Raw genomic sequence first — 25,386 nt, 5'->3', positions numbered from 1 at the left:
AAATAGAATAGAGAACAGGTTTGTTAAAAAAATTGAAGGCCTTTAACTCAGAACTGGATTTGCTACAAAGCATTTTTTTTTTATGGGGTGCTCCTTAAATCAATCCAGAAACTCAAGCAGGTGCAATCTGTAGTGGGTTGTTAAGCAGTGCTTCACTCTGGAAGAAAAAGACTCTTGAGCTTCAGGATCTGCATGGGCTGCCTATTGGTTTCAGGATGATTTAAGGGGCTGATTTTAGTCTAAAGAGCCTAGGACCTTCCTATTTGGCAACGTCTACACTGGGAAAATGCATTGGTTAGAGAACAACGTTAGCGCAAATGTGAAACATGACTTAGCATCTAGAGTAGACAGAAGCAAGCCATGTTTAAAAGTGTTTTGTGGTCATGGCTGTGATCAGGAGAGGCACTTGAGTGGAATCCCCCTAGATTTAAAAGTGAGGGGACAGCATTCCCCGCCGGTATGAAATAGCCAGTCCACTAGCCTTCAGGACAATCTTCAGCATTCTTCTACTTGTTGAGCCTGATGCAGAGAAAGGAGCATGATGGGGTTGGGCATGTGTGAGGGTGGGGAGTTCCATAGGGGTGAGGTTTGTTGGCAATTGTGGGAGTTTTCTTGTTCTTGCAATGTGTGTCAAGGGTGCAAAGGGGAATAGGGAGGTGCTGCTTTTTATATTTGTATAAATATTTGTAGAAACTGAAAACAAACCTGCAATTAAAAGTTTTACTTATTTCCTTGGCATCAGAAGAACTTTTATTAGGAAACAACAACAACATACATACATAATTTATCTATTATACAATTCTCCTCAATGCTTTTGACAGTTAATCTACTTCCAACAAACATTTCTCCTTAATACAACTTATTTTCTCCTGCTGTGAAATCAATATGAAAACTAAACTATTTTCATCTGCCAAGAGCGGTAATCTATACTGCACCCATCCCTGGGCACCTGACCTGTAAACCGTGACTTGACAATTACTCCTGTGTCATAGCAATGGATTAAGGTTAGAAGCAAAAGATACAATTTCCCTGCAAGATTCCGTAGAAGCTGGGTTTTCAGGACAAAAGCTATACTGATACTTATGAATACACTAACATCTGAATCTAGGCAGGAGAGCCAGGGTGGACTTGTAGGTAGAACCTGGGAGTCAGAAGCCCTGGCTCTGATGCTAATTAACCCTTGCTGTGCCTTCCTGTGTGAATCAACCTTTCTGTGCCATAATGAAATACCATAATGTCCAATATCCCTGGGAAGTAGGTGGACTCAATATACAAGTGCTTTGAGATACTGGGATATTTATAAATGCTAAGTATAATATTGAGGGCACAGATATTGTTTGAATCCTCTTCATTTGTGTCGTTCCTATGCAAGACCTTCATCCAATGTGCAAATGAAACTTCTGTACATTAGCAAAGAAAGGAGTACCAGGATATCACAATGGCAAATGATGATAACATATGGGTCAGACCAATAGTCCATCTAGCTCAGTATCCTGTCTTCCACCAGTGACCAGTGCCAGATGCTTCAGAGGGCATGAACAGGAGGGGACAATTATTGAGTGATCCATCCCACTGACTAGTCCCAGCACCTGGCAGTCAGAAGCATACGGACACCCAGAGCATGGGATTGCCTCCCTGACTATCTTGGTTAGTTAGCCATTGATGGACCTATCCTCCATGAACTTCTCATTCCTTTTTGAAAACAGTTACTTTTGGCTGTCACAACAGGTTCCACAGGTTGACTCTGCATTGTGTGAAGTACTTCTTTATGTTTTTTTAAACCTGTTGCCTATGAATTTCATTGACTGTCTGTTGATTACCTGTTACAGAAGGCCAAGATGAAAGGCCTGAGCTGTATAAAGAAATGGGTGATCAGCCTTTGTTCAGGTTCTGAATTTAAGGCAGATAAACTTGTAACCACAGGGAAAACCCAGTTGTGGGTTTTGAAGGTGCACCTCAGTCCCTCCTATTCTCTCTCTGTAGCACATAATAGTCTAGTCTCCTGTAGGCTGTAATACTTTGGCCACATTTTGGTTTTTGGGTTTAGTGTGCGGGTGCTGGGTGGTGTCCTGTGATATACAGGAGGTCAGACTAGATGATCTAGTGGTTCCTTCTAGTCTTACACTCCAGGACTATGACTCTGCACTAAAATCTACAGAACCCTAGGCTGAAGTTGGGGGTGACCTGTTTGCAATAAGGTAATATATCTTACACTGGGAATGTCTTATGTTGTACAGTGCTCAAAGCGCTTTGATGCATGTGTATAATGCTTTGAAAACAGAAATTGTGTTCTTTAATGTACCCAGCCCCCATCATAATGTCTGGCCCTTCTGGCTGTTGCTGGGTGCTATTTCATATGTATATTTCTCCAACATCAAGAGGAGCTCCCAGGATGAACAGACTATTTGTCAGTCTATTTCTATTTCTATTTGTCAGTCATAATAATTGAGGCTCTGAATACAGTAGTTTGAAAAAAGTCTAGTTTATTGCACTCTCTCAAAGCACAACAAAAATAAAACAAAATCAAAAGTACCGAAATAAAGGAAAGTAAGGAGGTTAAAAGTGTTTCAAATTACCACCTGGGTTCAGGTGGTAATTTGAAAAAAAAAATTACACAAAAAAGTCCCAACAATTTAGAAGGGCTTTTAACACCAATTAATATTAATGAACAAAGCAAAGTACAGTATTATGTGGTGTACAAACAGCGAGCAAGCTTGAGCCATTACCAAGACGACCTGTTAAAAGTGTAAAAGTGTCAGTATTAAATAAGACCGTTGTATCTGAGCATCTGGTCCTTGACAAGGAGTGGGGAAGATGTCTTGTCCCTCCTCTGAACTGCCTGACTTGGGAGCTGCCACAAGATACTTTTAAACTGAATTTCCACTTGCCAAAGGGTTCTCCAAACATGCTTGTATAAAACAAACTATCTTCAGAAGCTGAATCCACTACAGTGCAGTGCCCGGCAGACTAAAAAAATAAACTCGGTGGCAGTCTCCATATACAGATGAGAAAGAAATCAAAACAGATCAGCTGTCAAAGGGAAACAAATCTGACCTCTCCCCAATCACCCCCGATTTAAAAATCAGACAAACCAAGTCAATAATACACATGCTATATTTAAAAAAAGTGAACCAAGTTAGTTCTCTCTCTACAGTCAGATTTACATTTAAACCTTTCACTGTGTCTATTCCAAACCAAGTGCAGAATGAGCAAGAGCTATTTTGAAAGAGAGCAGAGGTTAAAAGGAAACATGTCTTTTTCTATGCATTGACTCCCAGGTTCACAATACTGAATTCTCTCTCCACATCTCCTGAAGCTGGCTCATTTACAGCATTGGTTAGCAGCTGTTTAAACATTCTGATGATGTATGAGTTTAGAATGAACACAAAAAAAATTCTTCTGCTTACATCAGTGAACTCAAGTTCTTTTCATCTACAATTCTAGTCTTTAAAAATGAGGTATCCTTTAGAGAACATTTAGAATATAAAGAAAAATAAACAGCACTGATTAATTTATTCAGCACGTTGCCCAGTTCATTAAAAACCTCTGCTGTAACATTTGTTAAGACACTTCAAAATTTAGCTAATGTAGCTAAAAATCACAATATTGTTAAGCACCTCCCCACAATATCACAAACTTTTTATGGGAGATTAGAATTATATATAATTCTATCAATTGCCATATTTTTTTTTAAAACTGTCTGAATTTGGTACTTTAAAAAATGAGTCCACGCCATAAAGCACTGGCTACAGGCACAAATACAGTGCATCAGGTACAAGGAAAGCTGCCTCACACAATCCTGCCAATGTACCAGAAACCAGACCCACAACTTTGCTGCTATTCCAGCCCTGGGCCTCATGGAGCAGAGTCAGTCAGTTTCTTGATGGTATGTGGGGTGGACAAATGTCCACCTGAGATTAGGGCAATTTCAAATGTCTCATCTGTGAATGAAACCAGGTATTGAACCCAAATGTCCAGAGATGGAAGGCTAGTGAAGCATTGGAGATTTTGAAATAAAAATGGTCCAAACAATGTTCATGTTGACACCTGTGCTGTAGAATACATTTTCAGTTCCTATTGGGATCATCTTAAATTCATACGACACGACAGACAGACGGCATTTCTTTAACTGGAGTTTCAAGTACAAGAAGAAATTGAGAAATATTTAATGTTTCTGCTATTGAGAAATATTTAATGTAACTGAAAGCCGTCTCAAAAGAAGTACATATATATTAGTGTGCATGCTGTTGTAAAATATTCACTTTCATTGCTAATAAGGTTAACTTACAATTATATTTCCAAATGAGCTGCTAGGGTAATACAATTTAACAATTTCAGTATGCCACACTTACTGTCTCCCAAGAAATACTGGAACAAACCTATGAATGCACAGTTTGGGGTTATTTGACAGGTCAGTTTTTTAGTAAAAAAAAAAAAGTGCTAATATTGCATGTTAAATACAAGTGGCTTTAAACCCCAACATTCTCTAGGCATGTTACTGGAAATACAAGCATTGCTCTCTTGTTATTCCACCGCTTCACATGCTTGAGTGCCTTCATATCACTTCCCATTCATCTTCAAAATCATCAGGGTGAAGCAAAACAGAAGCGTCACTACTTTTTTGCAAGCTATGAGAGTGACTGAATGTTTTCGTGAGGCGCTGAAGGAGGTATCCTGAAGAACCAATCGCCCACAGTTCATCTAGAGGTGTCACTGCCAAGCAAAAGTTATCCAGATTTTAATTAAAGCAGTATGTTCCAGTTGCAAACATTCAAAAAGCAGCGTATATTTCACTAAATTTTTCTAACTGGACCCAGGGAAGATTTTCTTTTTTTCTCTTTTTTTTTTGTTTTTTTTTGGGGGGGGGAGGGTGGGAGGAAGAGAAGAAAGAGTGAAATTATAAACGCTAAATGGATGAAAGAGTCATGGTCAAATAACAAAAACAGCAGCACTTAAAAATAGTATTTATCTTTACTAATTCATTTGAGCACCATCAGGCAGAACACAATAGCTATCATAAGGCCAGTCTGTGAAGGTTTCAGATCATCATGAAGAACTGACTTGCCTGTTAAACAAGACACAGTCCCTGGAATCTTCTTCCAGTAGTCTCCTGCTGGGTTTTTGTCAGTAATGCCATACCGACGTGCTACATCTCCATTTGGACAGCATGCCCAAACAGTTCTTGTACTTATAGCCAGCTGACATGCCTGCAACCCTAAATGGAAACACATGAAGGAAATAACTAAATGCTTTCTTATATGAAACTATGTTACATACCGTTTAATAAGTAAAGCAGGTGAGATTGACGTATTTTTATATAAACCTGTAAATGTCTCATGGGAGACGTCTCTAGCATTAAAGGTACCAAGGCTGCCAAGTTTTCCACATTTCTTTCTTGACCGTCCCCTTGACTTTAAGGCGGTTGCTCAAGCGCGAGGGCAGAATTTGGTCTTAAAGAGTTAAGATGGACATGATAACTTCCTCAATATTATGAAAGTGGGAATAATCTTACGTTCATTTAACTCCCTTTAGTCAAACTGAGCTCAAAGGATTGTGCAGAATAACTATGTGGATGTATATAATTTCCCCCTTCCCTGCACAAGGGCGGATTCCCCCCCCCAGCTCGCCCTCCTCCTGACAAAAATGCAGTCATTTCTGGAGTGGAATGTGGGAACTTCTTAAAAGCACACAGCAACACTACTCAGCCATTTAGGACAGGAGGTCAGGAAGAATACTGTATCCAACTTAAACCAAACTTTTTGGCAGGCAGATGGAATTTGTCCAGGACAAGGGGATTAATACATGTAGATTTGAAAAATGAGGAAGTTTTTAATAATAATCACATGGGAGCAGGACCCTGGTTTTTAATCACATTCAAAGACAGAACTTCCAGGTGCACAGCAGGCCCAGACACCTTGCTGAGCATTGCTTTAGTACCATCTCAGAGGTAAGAGTGCACCACTCACTCCTCTGACTGCAACAACTTGGAAACGGTGCAGTGCAGCCTGTTCTACAATGGAAGCACTTCCAGAATCTGAAATTTCTCATCAAGGGGCACTTACAACATTTAGTGAAAGTGAGACCATATTTAAGAGACACGTACTCAAGTTAAGGTAAGGATTATCTGGTAACCAAATCAGTCTTGTTAATCACAACAATCTAACACGCTTGGCATTGGAACCGCTCACTAACAAAAACAGAATTAAAGTGTTTCAGGGATTGAATGTGTGGGAGGAAGCACATAGGAATATTATTGTTATTTTTACCTGGTACATGTTCCCAGTCAGTGCCTACTGGCATTTCTTCTGTAATTCCTATTCGTACATGGACATTCCATTTGCTATCAATTGCCCATAGCATCTGATCATTTGGACTTGAATGAACACTGACCAAGTTTATTCCCACTGGCTAGAAACAAAAACAGTACTTAAAGTCTCAGCCAGTACAACATTTAAAACAGGACAATTCACTCTCTTACAGAGATCTGCTATGGAAGTAATAAAATATGTCAGACTACAGACAAAACAACCAAAAACCTAAACCCTGACAGTTTTCCAAATACGGACCACACTGCATAGTTACCGTGTAAAATGTAATGTTTCCTCTACGTTAACGTGTTAAGGTTGCAAAAAAGGAAATAATTTGGGCCTACATAAATTGATGCTACTTTGTTTTCAAAATCTAATTGTTTTATTAATTAAAAATGCATATTTTAATTTGCAACATCCAAGTTCAGTAATTGCAAACCTAAACTTTATTGTTCCAATGTTCATATAAGCAAATCAGTCAGCACTGCAATTCGGATAGGGCGAGATTAAAAATTATTTGTAAATTCAGAAGGAACCTTCCTATACAGAGCAACAGATGCACCAATTCATTATTTTCTTACTGCCTTCTCAAATTCTCCCAGCACATTTACATCTTGACCTGTATTGACAAAACCACACTGGACATTTTTAAAGAGTCCAACTGTCTCCATTTGGTGACTTGCCTCCACTGCTCCTACCCTCACTATTACTGAGGGGGTCTGGCTTTGCAGGTTATGTCTACACTGTGAGCTAGGGGTGTGATTCGACACATACTCACGCTAGCTTTCATTGAGCTAGCACAAGCATAAATAGCAGTACAGGTGCAGGATGAGCCATGCCAAATACAAACTCAGTTTCAGGCAGGTATGTACTTGGCTACCGTGCTACCGCACCTACACAGCTATTTATACTTGAGATAGCACAAGTATGCATATGCAAGGAGAGGAATCACACCCCTAGCTTATAGTGTAGACATAGCTGTAGATACATCTTCTTCGGGCCGGATCACCCACATTTTCTCTAGAAGATCTGAAATCCTAGTTTCCCGGGAGCCCAAATGAAACATTTCCCTCACTCTATTCCCAGGCATCAGTCCTTACTCAGTGAAGACTCTCACTGAACTCTGGGGAACTTTGAATGAGCAGGGGGGAAACTTATCTGCCCTTCAAAACCAAATGTTTCTGACTAGAATATTTGGTGCGTATCATGTAAGGGGTTGTTTTGTAGCAAGGTAAGAGTCAGGAAGCTTAACAAATGCAAATATAATCTGAAAAAATTGCATATCAAAGCAAAAACAATGCTTCCCTCTATATGAGCTTTAAGAGGGCTTCACTGAACATGACAGATACAGCTTTAAAAAGGTCAACATCTTACAAGAAAATGAGGTATTTACTATCATGTATTTACAATAATTTGTAAGCACCTAGAGTCTAATCAGGGTAATAAGTAATAGCCAATAAGGATTTGTCAAGAACAAATAATGTGAGACCAACCTTATTTCCTTCTTTGACAGGATTACTGGCCTAGCGGATGGGGAAAAGGATGTAGATGCAATATAACTTGATTTTAGTAAGCCTTTTGACCCAGTCCCACTTGACATTCCCATCAGAAAATGAGGCAAATGTGGTCTACATTATATTACTATGAAGTGGGTGCACAACTGGTTGAAAGACCATCATACTCAGAGTATATATATCAATGGATTCCTGCCAAACTGGGAGGATGTATCACTTGGGATTCTGCAGGGGGGTGTCCTGGGTCCAGTACCAGTCAATATTTTCATTAATGACTTGGATAATGGAATGGAAAGTGTGCTTGTAAAATCTGTGAATGATACCAAGCTGAGAGGAGTTGTAAGCACTTTGGAGAACAGAATTAGAATTCAAAATAACTAAGAGAATTGGTCTGAAATCAACATGATGAAATTCAGTAAGGACATGCATAAAGTACTACATGTAGGAAGGATGAAAAAAAATCAAATGCACAACCACCAAAATGGGGAACAGGCTAGGCAGTAGTACTACCGAAAATAATCTGGGGGTTGTAGTGGGTTATAAATTGAGTCTGAGTAAACATGATGCAGTTGCAAAAAAGGCTAGTATTCTGGAGTACATTAACAGGAGTATTATATGTAAGACACAGGAGATAATTATCCGACTCTACTTGGCACTGGCAAGGCCTCAACTGGAATATTGTGTCCAGTTCTAGACACCACAGTTTAAGAAAGATGTTGCCAAATTGGAGAGAGAGTCCAGAGGAGAGCAACAAAAATGATAAAAGGTTTAGGAAACTTGACCTATAAGTAAAGATTAAAAAAACTGGGCATATTTAGTTTTGAGAAAATATGACAGGGGGGGCGGGGGTGGGGAGGGGGAAACACACCTCATAGCCCTTAACATATTTGAAGATTGTTGTTATAAAGATCAATTGCTCTCAATGTCTACTGAAGGTAGGACAAGTAGTATTGGGCTTTATCTGAAGCAAGGGTGATTTAGAAAGGCCAGATGTTAGGAAGAAACTGACTATAAAGGGAGTTAAGCTCTGGAACAGGCTTCCACCAGAGGGTGTGGAATCTCCAACACTGGAGGTTTTTAAGAACAGGTTAAACTAAGTCCATCCCTGAAAGGTGCAAGCATTCCTGGCCCTGCCTCAGCACAGGGAGCTGGACTACCTGGCCTTCCAAGGGTCCAGCCCAGTGATTCTATGTTCTCACATATGTGCTGGGCTGCATGGTCAATGTGAGATACACACAGTTGCAAGCATCTCTGCAAGTACGTAATTTAGGAGCACGCACATACACGCACAAATCTACACATAGCCCTGTGCCAAACTCAGCTCGTGCACATGTGGACTTGCCTGCTTTGCATTTAACTTTAAAATTCTGTCTGGCTCCCTCTCTCACCCCCCACTTCTTTCCTTTTCAGGCTAGCTTCATAGCGCTCTCTAAACCAGCTATGCTTTTTATCCCTGTAAAGACAGTCTCAAGGTGCCTACTATAGTATCTGCTTTTTGTGACATGATTTTCATGTAGGCTAAAAGGCCAGGGAAGATCAGGCCTACACAAAAGCATACTCTTTCTCCACTAGCTGGGAACTTGGCCTTTGCAATCTTTAGCTCCTAGGAGATATACCAGGAGAGGCAGCAGGCAGGTCTCGTGCAACATTTCACCTACCAAAGAAATTCTGTGGCGTTTCAGGAACTTAAATCAAGCTTTTTTCACTGGAGGTGACTCATCAGGGTGGACATACCATCAACTTGACCATGACGTTTTTCACACCTACATGCTATATGCTCTTAAATGCCCTTTAATCTATGCACAGAACAACACTTAACTCACCCTCTTATCCGGTCATCTGTGGTTTTGTTTTTTTTTTTAATATATATATTTCTAGAAGGCTTTGTATACTTTATACTTATGCTAAACTGTGAGCCATGCTCCCAGGGTACCTTGCTGTAATGCCAATATACTAATAGGTGAACTCAACCTCTCGTCTATGTATCTGTAGAATGTCAGAGAAGATGTATGTTGTGTTGAAGCTTGCCAGATATCAGTGTAATACGTATAGCTCACAGTGTGTACTAAAGAAGATGGATGATTTTGTTGACTCTTGACCAATATGCCTCTGTACCAACCTATTGCAGTACAGAATATCTCCAATTTTGCTGACTTTTTGTAAACTATTTTCAAAATAAGATAAGCAACTGGTAAGAACTCGTGCATAAGTCTTGGCTAATGTTTCATCAATCTTAAACAACTCCTGTATAAATACAAATAGGCTTGAACTCATACTTTTGAAGCAGCCCTACGATGCAAGGTATTATACTGAAAACTGCTTCCGGAAGTGGGTAAAGTATGGCTTCTTTTCATGTTGTGCTGTTTTAGGTTTGACTAATAAAGCTGAATGAGCCTGGATTATTTGACATCTCATCAATAATCTAAATCAAACCCTAACCGTTCATTTTACCAATTTCATCCCTGGTGGAAATCTGAGTGCTAAGATATGCACTTGGAGAGATGAGTATCTGCCCTCATAAGAACGTCTTTCCCACCTCCTATTACAGACCTGAAACACATGCTACATAATTGTGTTTGCCACAAGTTAATTACACAACTGAACTCCTGAGTAACTCCTTACCATGGACTTTAAGAGAACCATTTATGGAATCGTAATGGAGATGTAAACTTTCTAGCACATCTTGTTAAACTTTTCCATTGTGTTTGAGTGTAACAGAAAAAAAATCACAGACAAAAACATTATAAAAACCATGACACTAACATAGCATTTGCCAACCATCACTGAGTTTGTGTTGCATCCCTTTTCTCATTCTATTTATTTATGCTGTCAGCTCTTTGATACAGACTTTCATGTTTGTGTATTGTACTGCACAATGGGACCCTGATCTCTGTTGCAAACTCTAGGCAGTATTGTAATACAAATAAATAATATCCCACAACCTGTGTCTCATACTTTGTGAACAAGGGAGGGAAATTAATTTCCTAACTATGAGACTAGTCAACCCTCCATGGAGATGGGGGGAGGAAGGGAAAAAACACACCTTTCCTCATTTCTTTCCCTCCCCTCCTCTTCCATCTTTCCTTTCTCTTTCAACTATTCTCCTTTTCCAATATTGTCTTCCTCTTCCCATGACTAGTATCAATCTTTTTCTGCCTCCATTCCCTTCCTCTCCAATATTTTATTGATATACTTACCATTTTTAAGCCAACAGCCCAAGCCCTACCATCTGGGGCCAACAGCCTGAGCCCTGCCCATTTCTCCTGATTACCCACATTTTTGATCATCCAATCTGGCTCCAGTCCCAATTAGATCAGATAATTGAGGTTTTACTGTATATGTTTATTTTTCCACAAAACATAAAAACTAAAGATTGCATGGCAAATGGATTTCTGGGACTGATAATGGTAACTAGATAGTTGTGCAAGATTAGATGGTGTTCTTTTCCCATTACTACTAAGAAAAGTATCAGTGGAGGTATATAAATTGGCTTATGTTTCAAAGAGCAAAAACCTTGCAATTTTACACTAAAACAGTCAGACAATTCTCCCTAATGTTTGCTCAATTTCCATTAGCATTAATGGGATTTATACACACTTACTGATTGTAAAAGATGCCATATTTGTAATTTGTACAGTGGTTTGGTATTTTTGAAAGAGTAGCATACAAGTCTCCCAACTTTCCTGATCAACAGCAGACATGCCAAAAACTTATTTATAGGCTTTTATGTGGTGCTCATCACGATAGTCCCCAAGTCCCTCACAAACACTAATGAATTTAGCCTTATCACTCCTGTCAGGTAGGGGAGTATCATTTTTACAGATGGGGGCAACTGAGTCAAGGAGAAAATCAATCTATTTCCCAAGATTGCAAAGGAAGTCTGTATCTGAGCCAGGATCAAAAGCAATTTTCTCCCAGCTCCCAGTCTTGTGCCTTAACCACACCATCAGTATGTCTTCACCTATTGGGACGGAGGTTCTCCCACTCTTCTCAGATACTGAGACTAAAACAGACTGTGTGGTTTTCAACATTTAATCCAATGTATCTATAAACCATGAATATTTGGTTTTCTCTCTGCGCCTACAAAATCATTTTTTGAAAGCAAGATTCTGTTCTAAGCATCTAAGTGCTTGGGAAAAATCAGTGCTAATCAAACAGTTTATAAATACAAATAAATTAAAAAGGAAATACATCAACTTCCAAACATTCATTGTGAAACAACATCAAGAAATGACAAGACATAAAATAGACACAACTGAAATGTTTTTCACTAGCTCAGTAGTTCCACTTAAGTTACCAGTTATCTCAGTAAAAAAAACTGCAGAATTAATCAAACAAGCTTGAAAATTCGAAGTCTTTTTTTTTGGCTCCTCTCTCCTGTCACGGGAAGTGAAGGTAGAAAAAAGTTCTCCACATCTGTGTGTAGAGTTCTGAAGATTCCATCTGTTAGACCCTGCTACCCTTGAGGCTCTGCTTTACAGCTCTACTCATTCAGATTCAGGAGGACTGAACAGGACTCTCCTGTCAAAGCCAATCATCTTGTCAAAGCCAATCATCTTTAAGACAAATTGGTTGCTACTCAGTGGCAGAAGGCTCTCCACGACTTCTGAGGACTAATCTAGGAGTCTCTTCAGCATGTGTAGCCTAGGCTGGAATCAATCCCAAATCAGACACAAGTGTCCCACATTACCAGTAGATTGGTCTTTTTTGAGCCGTTTCTGTTACCTGGAAGTCTGAATATTGTTCTGGGTTCTATTACCCAGAAGTCTCCTACTGAGTAATGTCTATAATAAGTGTCCAAAATAAAGGAGGTAAATTAAGGAGAGATATGTGGCAGAGCTAACCAGGTGTGTATAATCCTTTCAAATAAAATTCTGCAGTGGCTAAGCACTTCTGGCATTGGAAAAAGGAAGAAAGTGTGAGATACACAATATAACAGGTCTGTCAAACTTTTTGCATTCAGGTTTTTTAGCAGCAGAGTGGACAAGAAGTTTGTTGAATTTAATGCTTATTTGTTATTTGCAGAAGAGGATCAAGCCAGATACACAATGGCAGGAAAGACTATGAAGATTTGTTCTTGGAACCCACCTGTTTTTCCTGTTAGAAAGAGCAGCACTATCAGTAATGCCAGAGAACAGTCAAAGCAACATTAACTCTATTTACAGAAGAGCTAGAGCAATCACTTATTTTCTCAGTATGGCTTGAAATCAGAGTGTTAACTAGTGTACATATGTATGTATTACACACAATATTCATATTGTGTGTATAAATGTTGGGCAATTATCCAGCTGAACTGCATTATTTTTCCCACAATGCTGTTCATTCTTGTTCCCTGGTACCTCTTAGATACCTTGGCACAGGACAACTCATAATTTGACATAAGTGGATAGGAAACAGCCAAGGGCAAAATATATTAACATTCTGCCCCTGCATAAGCAGAGGAGGTACCTTCATGACCAGTATCTAGAATGCTAGTATCCACAACAAAGATTAGAAATGCACAGAACAAGTTAAGAAACTGGTACAATCCGGTGGGTTGGATCTCAGGTGACATATACAGTACAGTGCTTTCTAACTTGTTTCTATGGGATCATTGTTTACAAGTGGCTTTGGGGGCGTATCTTTGAAGTACACCTTCTGTGTAAGGTGAACATGCTGAGAGATAAGAATTGCTTCCTGGAAGGACAGTATGTATATCTCCTTTTCATAATGTACTGTTTTACCTTTACACAATACATTTGGCTATTTGGTCAACCATTTTTCATAATGAATCACAAGTGTAGTAATACGTGTAGCCATCTGACAACAGTATGAATCGTCCTTCCTAACTCGTAAATGTACCAGATTTCTAGAATTTTTTGGCACCTAAGCTTTAAGAACTCCATATTACGTTAAACATACATCTTGGAAGGAAGATGGGCCAATACTCTTGACCTCTCCTATACCCATTTCAAACTTCAAGCTCCAAAACATATCTCTCACAAATATTTTAAGGTACAACATATGAGACCAAAAAACCCACAACAAGGTGTAGTCAGCCCAAACCCAATTAACTGTAGTCAAGTTGGTCATGCCTAAGTCTACGATTTTGGCATTGATGTTACTAATTGTGAATTTAAATCAAGTCAGTGAAATCTTGCAGAAGACTGGAGGTGGGGGAGACTTGGAGAGCAAACCCACCCCGTACTCATGCTGCAGTGGTAGCTCCCGTCCTGAGCGGCTGATCCCAGCTTTCCACATCTGCCCCTCTGTAGATTGAGACAGAAGGGCAGACAGGCCAAATCTGAGTGGCACTCAGACAGGAGCCACCACTGTAGGGTGAGTGTGGGATGAGTTCTCCAACACCCCCTGCCACTCCAGCCATTTCCAAGATTTCACAGGCTTTATTTGGGCCACTGAGAACCAAGCTACTGAGAAATGTATTTTCCTAGAGGAAATCCCCGAAGAAGCATATGGAGATCTTCAAAAAGAGCAAAGCTGCATGGCTCCTGCCAGGAAGGCTAGTGCTTGCTCTCCAATCCCTGCCCGCCCACGCACCCCTCCGCACCTTTTCATTTTTTTTCCCTGCACTTCTGCTGTGAAGTTTACTTAAGAAAAACAAAAACAAAAAACTGTGCCAAAATTGTAGTCTTCCTGCTCAACTAATCCAAAAGTTTTCTCAAGAATATTCAGTATAATATATTTCTCAAACTCTTTCCTTACAAAACCTCATCAGGACCACTTAACATGCTTTAAAAACTGTCCATACCACACATCCATGCTATTGGCTTGCTTATTTTCTATATGCTCAAGATTAAAAGTGGGGCAAAGCTAGAATAAAACCCGTTAAAGCCAAGCAAATTAAAAGGCGTGCCAAAAAAATTTTCAAATGGTTTATACTGTGTATATGTACTGGCAAAGACACTCGCACACAGCAAAATACAGCGTGGGGTAATAGAATGCTTTCAGGGGCATAGCTTCATTACTCAGCCATCACAAAGGTGAGAGTTATACAAGTCACCCTAAAGGGCTGCCAATAGAGTCCTTATACCACCACATAGCGCGTATTTCGTGTATGTTAATATTTTACAGAAAAGCCACTATGAATATTTTAGAGAGAGTTTTAAAATATTTTGCTGGTATTATATTTGAATCCTTCCACTTCTAGGTCACCTTAATGCTCTAGCGAAATAAGAGTGTTAAATGCAGGTATATGGTTGCAATAGAAATACTATTTGAATATGAAGTTGTTTTATTTAGTTTTAGTACTTGATTATCAAGGATCAATTTTCCAAAAGGTAGAGTACTTTGGCATGCAAACACACATGCATATTTGTGCATGCAGATCTACAGTGGCACATACAATGACTAAAACTGCATGCACAATTTGGGCACTAAATACCTAAAAATCTATTTGCATGCCCAAATACCAGATTTGCACCTACAATTACAGTAACTGCACTTGAAAATATAGGGATTGCAATACAGAAACTAGTTCATATGTGAACCTCAGTCCTTAGCATTTAAGCTTCTGAACCTCAATAAGATCACCTCCATAGTTTTGGAAAGTATAGGATGCCTCATTGAAAAAGGAGGTTTCAGAGTAGCAGCCGTGTTAGTCTGTATTTGCAAAAAGAAAAGTGAGCTCCAGCTCACGAAAGCTTATGCTCAAATAAATTGGTTAGTCTCTAAGGTGCCACAAGTACTCCTTTTCTTTTTGTGTAAAAAAGAGGGGATTTTTCAGAGAAGCAAGCACTCTAGATTCTAGTTTCAGCTCTGTTCTATGCTGTCTGTGGTAATGGTCATCATCAAAGCAGTTTTTAAAAGTGTTAATCCATGTTATTTAAACATTCTTAAGAAGTTTGTGCTGCAAATGCCATAATGGAGCCAGTGAACAGAACCCTGCTAATTTTACAAGCCAACACAGTAGTTTCTCACTCTCCAAACTCACCAAAGTAAATACAAGTGACCTTGCAAAGCCATTTATACAGACAGAGCAAAACTAGATATTCTATTAAAAATCACAGATTATTAAAAAAAAAAGTCTGTAGCTTGGTCTGCCGAATTAGGAACAAATGCTTTATGTCGCTGAAGTGCCTGGAATCCCACTCTGCATATAGCTAATGTTTCTAACATGGATGATTAATACACAGAAAGAACAGTGTCAGATCACATTTGGGCCAAAATACAAACTTTTAAAAATGGAGTTTTTTACTGAATATAAGGTCAACAGAAATGTTGCCATGACTATTTCATTTTCAGTTGGAAAAAAAAATCAGTAAGCATTTCTCTGGAGTGTTTGCAACACAAGCATTGAGCTAAGGCAGTACATTGAAGTCAAAAAGTGAAGTTGACTAGAAACGGACCACAAACAAAATTGGAACCAATTCATTTATGCTCATGGTTTAACAGAGAAATATAAAATGTAGATAGTATCAAATTAAAATTTTAATAGTTTTAATAATCTGAATGTTATTTATAACAAATATGCTTTTTTCAAAAAAATTTTAAACTTGCAAGCATCTTCTTTAAACAGCCATTGTTCCAGGACTGAATATAGCTCTGAATACGAGACCAGCATCATTTCCATACTTTAACCTGATTCAAATCTGAGGGGACAACCAGAAGAAGCCTCGGAGAGGGGTTTTTTGTTTTAATTTTTTTTTTTTTCATCTTAGCTGCTTGAAACAGCTCACATGTTTGAGCACAAGTCCAAGTGGAGAAGCTGAGGCATCCCTCAGGTGCACACTCGTGTTTAAGTTTAAGCACATGAATAGCCCCATTGGTTTCAGTAGGACTACTCACAAGCTCAAAGTAACAGTTATAAGTCTGTTTATAGTATTGGGGCCTTAAGGTATGTCTACACTGCAAAAAACCTCACGGAAGCAAGTCTCTTAGCCTGTCATTTGAGACCAACATGGCTACGATACCACCGCACAAAAGAAATTCTACTGTAATACACAGACACAGCAGGGCAAGGATAAGGTTCGTGTGCTGAACTTCCTGTCTTTGGTGCAACAACAAGCAAAAGACTATGTTAATGTGACTAAAGGCTGAGATTTTAAAGATTAACATTATGAAAAAAATTCCTATGTCAAAAATGTAGCATGAGTGGTGGACCTTTAAAGAAACACAAGTACTGCTGGACAGGTTTTCTTCAAACTTTCCAAAAAACAAAACTCCCCAACCCATTTCCCCTTACATGAACAGTAAAATTTTTGCAATTACCCTTTGAACTGAAAGTTATAAACCTTTAAAAACAGGACCTTATAGTAACCCTGGCATCTCTCTCAACCACAGTTAAATGCATATAAAGACAGTTGAACAGGTATAGTAAGTATTAACAATGTGTTCCACCTAGAACAGTCACAATGCCTGATCTGGCTATTGCAGAATACAGAAAGTTGGTGAGTAAAATACATTGTGATTAATCTTCCTAACAAAAACAATGAACCAGGAATCTGTGTCTGTTATTACTAGTCCGATCTGAAAACTACAAGCAAATGTTGCTCAAAAGATACTCTTATTCTACAGACTTTGTCCCTTTGAAGGTCTCTCACTTCAGGTTGACTAGATCCAGTCCTTCTTGGCCTTTAAAACCAGATGAGTTTAAGCCTACTGTGAAATGAGCTGCACTGACTCTCTCAAGCATCCAGAAACTGGTGCTACAATTACAATTTTGTGTGAATTTATGCCAGGATGAATCATTTTATATCTGTATCTCTAAATCTTGCATGAAAAGCCTCTATTCAGCAAATATTCCATCACACACCTAACTTCAAGCAGGTGAGTAGTTCCACTCAAGTCAAGGCATGTATTTAAGTACCTTGTTCTAATCATTTTATAGAAAGCTGTGCCAGAGACAAGTTAGAAGTTGAAGATTATCTTTTCAGTTACGTAACCCTGAAAAGAGAATGGTTAAGGAATATTTTTTTTAAAAAAGAGCAAGGCATAGATTTATCTGACGGGAAAAAAATATTCACAGACTATATTGGTGAAAATATGTCAAAAGATGGATGCACAGGTGGATACATTTCAAGAACCCTGATTTGATCTGAAGTAACAAGCAAATGGATATTTGAAGGAGGAATGACTCCCAAACTTCATGTTTTGAAGATATTCATTAAAAATTACTACAATGAACAAGCCTGTTGATTTCAAGGTAAACACTTGCTTTTTGGGCAAATAGCTTAAAGAGAAGAAAGTGAAAATACCAGTTTAAGATGAATGTTTTTAAAAGAAACACACAGAACAACATCATACACTACAGTAATCTAGTCCCAGAGTCTTCAGGGTATGTTGAAAACATTTTTGATACCAATAAGAGTAGCTATCAAACACATGACAGGCTGCACTTATAATTCCTGCACAGTGACAGTAGCAATAGCTTAAAACAAAAAATACTGAAAGGCTAGAATTCTTAGCAAAAGCAGCTTAGAGTATGTTAATATTGGCTTTCTTGACCAATAGGAAGAGGAAAATTCTGTGTCTCACTGGACAATGGAATCAGTTTGAAACAAAGACTTTAAACAGTTTTTATTAAAAGTGTTGAAAGTGAGAGTGTGTATGTGCGCGCACACATATATGAATGATTGCCTGCTAATTAAAATGTTTCAGTTACAAAGATGGTTTCAACAAAATAAAATCCTGATATTAAAGAAAAGCAAATACTTGAAAAGACACACTATGGAATTCTACATCATCTGAATAAGCCACTTTAGTGGGAGCCTTGATATGCTGTATTTATCCAGTTTCATTTATCTGTAACATGCACTGACTAAAACACTCATGTGGAGCATTCCCAAGTCATGGTTTGCCCTTTCAACCCCCCCAATTGAAAAAGACAGTTCTCTAAGAAAATCCTCTCCAACATTACTGCCTTGAATAGGTCCCACGTGGCTAAGGAGGGCTGGCACCAGTTCCTCCAGAGGCTATCTGGACTAGGCCGTACGTTAGTCAGACACAAGTTACTAGAGTGTACTACCTTCCTGGCAGCATTCACAGTAGCACTGGAAAACATCTCTGGGATAGTCAGGCAAAATAATCTATTCGTATTGCAAATGAAAAAATCTTAGACTTGAGATGAATACTTCTGTGCTCCACTGTAAATACTTTAAAGACTAAGTCAAAATTAAAAATCACCCCCAATACAGAAATTGTTAAAAATGACAATAATACTGTAATATTCACTTCAGAAGACCTCTTCCCAAAATTCCAATTAAAGTTCAGAGTACTCAGTAAAGGCATGACCCAAAATTAGAGTCTGATATTGTGGAGTTCTCAGCACTTCCTGCCATGTGCTGAGCATTCTCAAGACCACTGAAGTTAATGGCATTCAGTTTATTTCATGGGACTGAAAGGGAAGAAGGGAGAATTTGGCACAGACCAACAGATTTACATGCTACATGTTTAACCTTAGAGTGTCATTTTGTTTCTTTTGTCTTTTTGATAAAAAGGTCAAAATACCTGAGGATTAGTACCAGTGAGTCAATCATGTTTCTACTTCATCTGCAAAGAGACTAAACAAGAACCAATATTAAAGAACCAGGAAGGTACTTGAAAGAAATGGAATCAGCCAATGTTATTTTGTTCTGCAGAAACTTTGCAAAAATGTTGAACAGCCTTACCGGGTCAGCCCAATGGTTCATCTAGCCCAGTATCCAGTCTTCCAACAGTGGCCAGTGCCAGATACTTCAGAGGGAATGAACAGACCAGAGAAATTATTGAGTGATCCATCCCCTATTGTTCAGTTCAAGTTTCTGGCAGTCAGATGCTTAGGGACACCCAGAGCATGGCGTTGTGTCCCTGACCATCTTGATAATTGCCCTTGATGGACCTATCCTTCTTGAACTTATCCAATTCTTTTTTTAACTCAGTTATACTTTTAGCCTTCACAGCATCCCCTAGCAATGAGTTCCACTGGTTGACTGTGTATTGTATGAAAAAGTGCATCCTTATGTTTATTTTAAGCCTACTGCCTATTAATTTCATTGGGTGACCCCTGGATCTTGGGTTACGTGAAGGAGTAAACAGTCACTTTCTCCACACCATTTATGATTTTAGAGACTTCTATCATATTCCACTTTAGTCGTCTCTTTTCTAAGATGAGCAGTACCAGTATTTCTAACCTCTCCTCATATGGAAGCTGTTCCATACCCCAGTTATTTTTGTTGCCCTTCTCTGTACTTTTTCCAATTCTAATAAGTCTTTTTTGAGATGGGGTGACCAAAATTTCACAGTATTCAAGGTGTGGGCATACCATGGATCTATATAGTGGCATTATATGTTCTGTCTTATCTATTTCCTCGTGGTTCCTAACATTGTTAGCTTTATTGACTGCTGCTGCACATAAAACAGATGTTTTGAGATAACTATCTGCTATGACTCCAAGATCCCTTTCATGAGTGGTAACAGCTAATTTAGACCCAATCATTTTGTATGTATAGTTGGGATTGTGTTTTCCCATGTGCATTACTGTGTATTGATCGACACTGAATTTAATCTGCCATTTTCTTGCCCAATCACACAGCTTGAGAGACCCCTTTGTAGATCTTTGCAGTCAGCTTTTGACTCAACTATTCTGAGCAATTTTGTATCATCTGCAAACTTTACCTCTCACTGTTTACAGTAATGTTTCTTCTAAGGCAGTTTCAAGGATTGGTTACAATACACAATGAAATGTGAATGGGTCATAGATTTTAAACATTTGGCAGAAAATTATCTTAGAATTCTAACTGTGCTAAAATGGGTAAGTTTTCTGCTGGTGATAAAGTCAAGTTGAAAGACCAGACAAAAGTATGTAGATTTGTTGTTTGTTCTCCTGTGTGCTTAGGAGCCCTAATCATGGACCAGGACCCCTTTGTGCTAGGTATAGTACAAACAAAACAAAAAGCATGTGCCTGCCCCGAGGAGCTTATGATTGTTAAAAGTAGATTGCTTAGAGGAAATGAAGAAAAACCTTCAGGATTCACTAACTCAGACTACAAGAGATCATTTACAGCCAGTTACATGAACTTCAGCAGTACTCATCTGCTAATTAAAGAAAGCAGATGGCAGTTCACAAAATGGTCAAATAGTAGCCATCTAATTAGGTAAATCCTTTCCCTTCAATGATAGCCAGAGATTAAATGAAAAATTTGATTTAAACAAGGTAACTTCATTCCACCTTCTTCTTTCCATAACGTCTTTGTTATAAAGCAGAGTAGAGATTAGTAGGTGAATTGCTTCTCTCTGTTTATTTTGTAATTCTATGTCTACTTTATTATTTCTTTAGACTAGGTGTCTTTGAAACACTAAATTTGCATTTATAATTCATAAACATTCTATAACTGTATATCTGGACACATGATATAGTGTAGTGTTATCTTTGTACTGTATATAAGCAATACAATGAAAGGCTCTCTGTATTTGCTATAGTCAAATCATACCAAAAAGAGAGATTTCTGACCAGTCTAGTCAACGGCCTTATATAGCAGCTCCGTTAGGGCAAAGGTATCATTGACAGCTTTGAACATGTTTTGTAACTTTTAGAAGTGTAGAAACTACAAAATGGAACAGGCAGAAGTCTAGAAAACCACTGTTCAAGATTTTACAGCACTTAATCTAGTCTTCTCGCTGATCACAATTCTAAGGTGTTGGATAAGACAGGAAAGAATGAAACAAGTTTAGAAGAGACTACTAAGAGGGGATATGACAGTGATCTATAAAATTATGAAGGGGGAAGGGGAGTGTTATTTTCCCTTTCCCACAATACAAAAACCAGGAATCACCCTATGAAATTAACAGGCAGCAGGTTTACCACAAACAAGAGGAAGTACTTTTTCACACAACTCAAAATTAACTTTTGGGTCTCATTGTCATGGGATGTGTGATGGCCAGAAGTATAACTGGGTGGGAAAAAAAAACAAAAAACAAAACAGATAACTAGGTAAGTTCATGGAGGATAGGTCCATTGATGGCTATTAGCTAAGATGGTCAGGGATGCAACCTCAGGCTCCCAGAAGCTGGGAGGGGAAGACAGGGTTGGAACACCTCAACTGCCTTGTTCTGTACACTTCCCCTGAAGCTCTAGTACTGGCCACTGTCAGAGACAGGATACTGGGCTAGATGGACCATTAGTCTGACCCAGTACGGCAATTTTTATGTTCTTAAATTCAGACTTTTTTGGGTCCTCCATCTATCATCTTTTCAGAAAGAAAAGTGTTGAAGTTCCTTGATTTTCAAGGCAGATTGCTAAATTATCACATTTAAAAAGTTATGATTGACTGTTTTACCTGTGCAGGTGGTTCAATCATTATCCACGCAGGAAGCATCAAACTTGGGTTTAGAGGCTGAGTTCCTACACGGAAGTAAATGCCGCCACTAGTATCACAGGCCCAGATGTGCTGATTTCCACATGCCAAACTGGTCAATTTTATAGCTCCTAATGATGAAGAAAGAGACTGTTAATAATTTGGCATTATCTTTTTTAATTCAGCTAATAATCTCCACTGTAGAATTTGAAGTTTAATTTTACAGAAGTATTTCTAAAAAACTAACAGTCAGAGAAGTTATCAGTATAATCGAGAACATTTGCATACAACTCCTGCCTAACTATAAAGCAAATGGGGGGAAAATTAAGATCTTATTTACATTTCATGCATTTATTCTAGTGATTTTTTCTCATCTATCTAAAACGGCCTATTTCATGCAGTATCCTGCCATTGATCAACAACATTTTGACAGTGCATAATGTTCTATCGCTGCTGCTAGAGAACAATGCAATTCAAATGATTATCGTCAGCAGGGAGTAAGAGGCAGAAACCATATGAAATATAGTTTTTTTCTATGCTTAGAGAGACAAAACTTTCATGCGACCTAAAGTGAACTCTCTTCTGTAGCTAGTCATGCTTATACAATCTTAATGGTCTAGGTCTATAAATACATGTCAGCAATGAACATGGTAAATGTTACCAGAAAATGCAAAGGGTGGGTTAACATTTCAAGGTTAACATGCCTTCATTACTTGTGTTGAGTATAAAACCTATCTGAAAAGTATCTCCCTATTTGTGTCACACAACTTCCTTATTTTATAGTGGTCACAAGAAAACTCCTATCAATGCTTTAATCCTACGTAAAAACAAGCAACATGAAGGCATACAGCTCTGAAACAAGTGTGTTCCAGAGTTCTTAATTTTATTCTCTCTTTCACAACCGGATTACAAATACCCATCAAATTAAGCTGTGAAATGTCTGTGATTTACAAGGATGGGAAAGAAAGCCTATATGATACTGTAGACTGAAATGCTGTGATCTTGAGAATTCTTACTCTTTTATTCATTTACTTTTAAAAACATCCATACTATCCTTTACAGTTAACATTTGGATTTTTTTTCTAGTGTTAGGAAGGCATGCATAATGTTAAGTAGTGGAAGAGATGAACTAACAATGCTGTTAGGCTGTATACTGAATGCTTTGGTCAGATGCCAAATTAAAGAATCTGAGAATAAATCTCACTGGTTTATTAAATGTTCACTGTTTGGGATACCTGTTATTGGACATAATGTTCACTTGGGGGAAGTGATATCTGGCAACCAACTCTTCATAAAGCACATCACATAATAAAGTTGCATCTTCTAATCAAAGTGAAAAGTATCCCTTAAATTGTATGTGTATAGCATTTATCTGAGTACAGATACTACAAGCTTTTAGCAATACATTGTAGAAAAAAGACACTAGCTCTATACAGCTTTAACTTTTAGTTTGTTATAATGGTGAATGGATTCATTCCTATATCAAGACTATTTGGTATTTAACTGTTTTTGCTTATTGGCTCAAAGGAAAGATTTTACGGCTTATTTCTAAACTCCTTTATTTTAAAAATAATCAGAGTTCAAAATTCTATAGCAAGGAGCACAAATTTCTACAGCAGTTAGAGGTCTGACATACAGCTACAAAGTTACTATTTAAATAAAGCCTCATTACTCCTTGCAGCACAAAGTATGTCTGACAGCAATAGTTTTATGAGAGAGAAGATGGGTAAGGTAATATATTTATTGAACCAACTTCTGTTGGTGAAAAAGACAAAACTTTCAAATTCTAGAGAGCTGAAGAATAAATAAAAGATTACCTCTCCCACCTTGTGTCTCTCATTCTGGGACCAACATGGCTACAACACTACAAACAGTAATAGTTTTGTCATGTGATATCTCAGCTGTTTAAATGTTTTGATCCAAATAAGCATCAGCTCACTCAAACATGGAGTCATATGTCACTTACATGGCATTGCTGGTATTACTAACCTCTAAAGTAGAATATGACATTCCAAAATACAAACATTACGTAAACATTTTCAGCTTTTTTCCCCCTCCCCTCTTATTGCTTTTACCTTAGGGAAAGGTCATGCTAACCACCATTCATCCACAAAAGAGGACAGAGGTATCTCTATGCGTGATTCAGATACATTGTTTATTGTTGAATTGTAAAGGTCATTCTACTGTATTTAGAAACCTTGACACTGATAGTGTAAACCTTAATCAAAACAATTTACCAGATACTATTCTACAGTACATAGTATAGGGACTGGAGAAAGGTGAAACTGACATAATACAAAATATTTCAGCATTTATTCTGGGAACATGCTCATCCAATTCCAAAGTCTGCATCTCTTTTTACAACAGTTACATGAATGTTTCAAGACAGTTTACCACTTTTAAAACTTTTCCAGGAATAAAATTTGGCATCAAGATTTGACAATAATTATTTTATTATAGTTATTAAGTTTCTTGGGCCACAATGTAACAAGCTAAAGACCTGATTCAATAAATCACTGCATGTGGATGCATTGCTGTGCCTGCACAGAGCCCCACTGACTGCAGAGATGGACCTGAATACATTAAATTGAAGGACTGTGTCCCAAAATGGTAACAAGATGATGTAAGATGTTTTATTGCACCAATCAGCTACGGTCAATGATTTTTTTGCCTTTTCCCCCTCCCAATGGATAAATGATCTGTAACAGAATCATTTCTTAATCCAGTGGTCACCAACCGGTCGATCACGATCGACTGGCCGATCCTAGAGGATCTCCCAGTCGATCACGATCTCTGGTGGTGTAGTGGGGCTGCCGCTAAGGCAGGCTCTCTGCCTGCCAGCCAGCCCCACACCACATCACTCCTAGAAGTGGCCAGTGTGGCCCCACAGGCAGGGGTACAGGGGTCTCCCTCCACATGCTGCCTCTTTCTGCAAGCACTGCCCCTTCAGCTCCCACTGGCTGGGAATGGGGAGCTGCGGCCATGCAGAGCTGTGGGGGTGGTGCTTGCGGAGAGGGGCAACACACAGAGCCACATGCCCCCCGTCCCTTTCCCACAGGGGCTGCAGGGGGACGTTGGCCCCTTCCGGGAGTGGCGTGGGGCCAGGGTAGGCAGGGTGCCTGCCTTAGCTGAGCTATGCTGCATTGCCAACTGGTAGCTGCCGGAGGTAAGTGCTTCCCGGTGGGAGGCCATACCCAGGCCCTCCCGGAGCCAGCACCCCGAACCCTTGCCCCAGCCCAGAGCCAGCACCCCGTATCCCCTCCTGCACCCCAACCCCCTGCCCCAGCCCTGACG

General features: G+C 38.9%; 1 protein-coding gene across 6 annotated transcripts in view; it reads right to left on the bottom strand.

Annotated features, from left to right (window-relative positions):
* Positions 1-2,466: 2,466 nt before the first annotated feature.
* TECPR2 (tectonin beta-propeller repeat containing 2) overlaps positions 2,467-25,386 on the bottom strand; it is a 67,692-nt gene continuing 44,772 nt past the window's right edge. For 3 of the 6 annotated variants that reach the window (XM_048854883.2, XM_048854887.2, XM_048854886.2), the window contains exons 17-20: positions 22,075-22,223; positions 6,267-6,408; positions 5,066-5,215; positions 2,467-4,713 (exon numbers count right to left, since the gene is read on the bottom strand). In XM_048854883.2, the coding sequence (XP_048710840.2) occupies positions 4,556-4,713; positions 5,066-5,215; positions 6,267-6,408; positions 22,075-22,223 (599 nt within the window). In that variant the 3' untranslated portion in view covers positions 2,467-4,555. Of the gene's footprint in view, positions 4,714-5,065; positions 5,216-6,266; positions 6,409-17,943; positions 19,321-19,356; positions 19,493-22,074; positions 22,224-25,386 lie in introns of those variants that run through there. The other 3 variants (XR_007357289.2, XM_048854889.2, XM_075129885.1) reach the window with 3 other exon arrangements.

The sequence above is a fragment of the Caretta caretta genome, chromosome 6 (genome assembly GCF_965140235.1).
Source record: "Caretta caretta isolate rCarCar2 chromosome 6, rCarCar1.hap1, whole genome shotgun sequence".
NCBI classification, from domain to species: domain Eukaryota; kingdom Metazoa; phylum Chordata; order Testudines; family Cheloniidae; genus Caretta; species Caretta caretta.
This window is presented reverse-complemented; position numbering and strand designations above follow the sequence as displayed.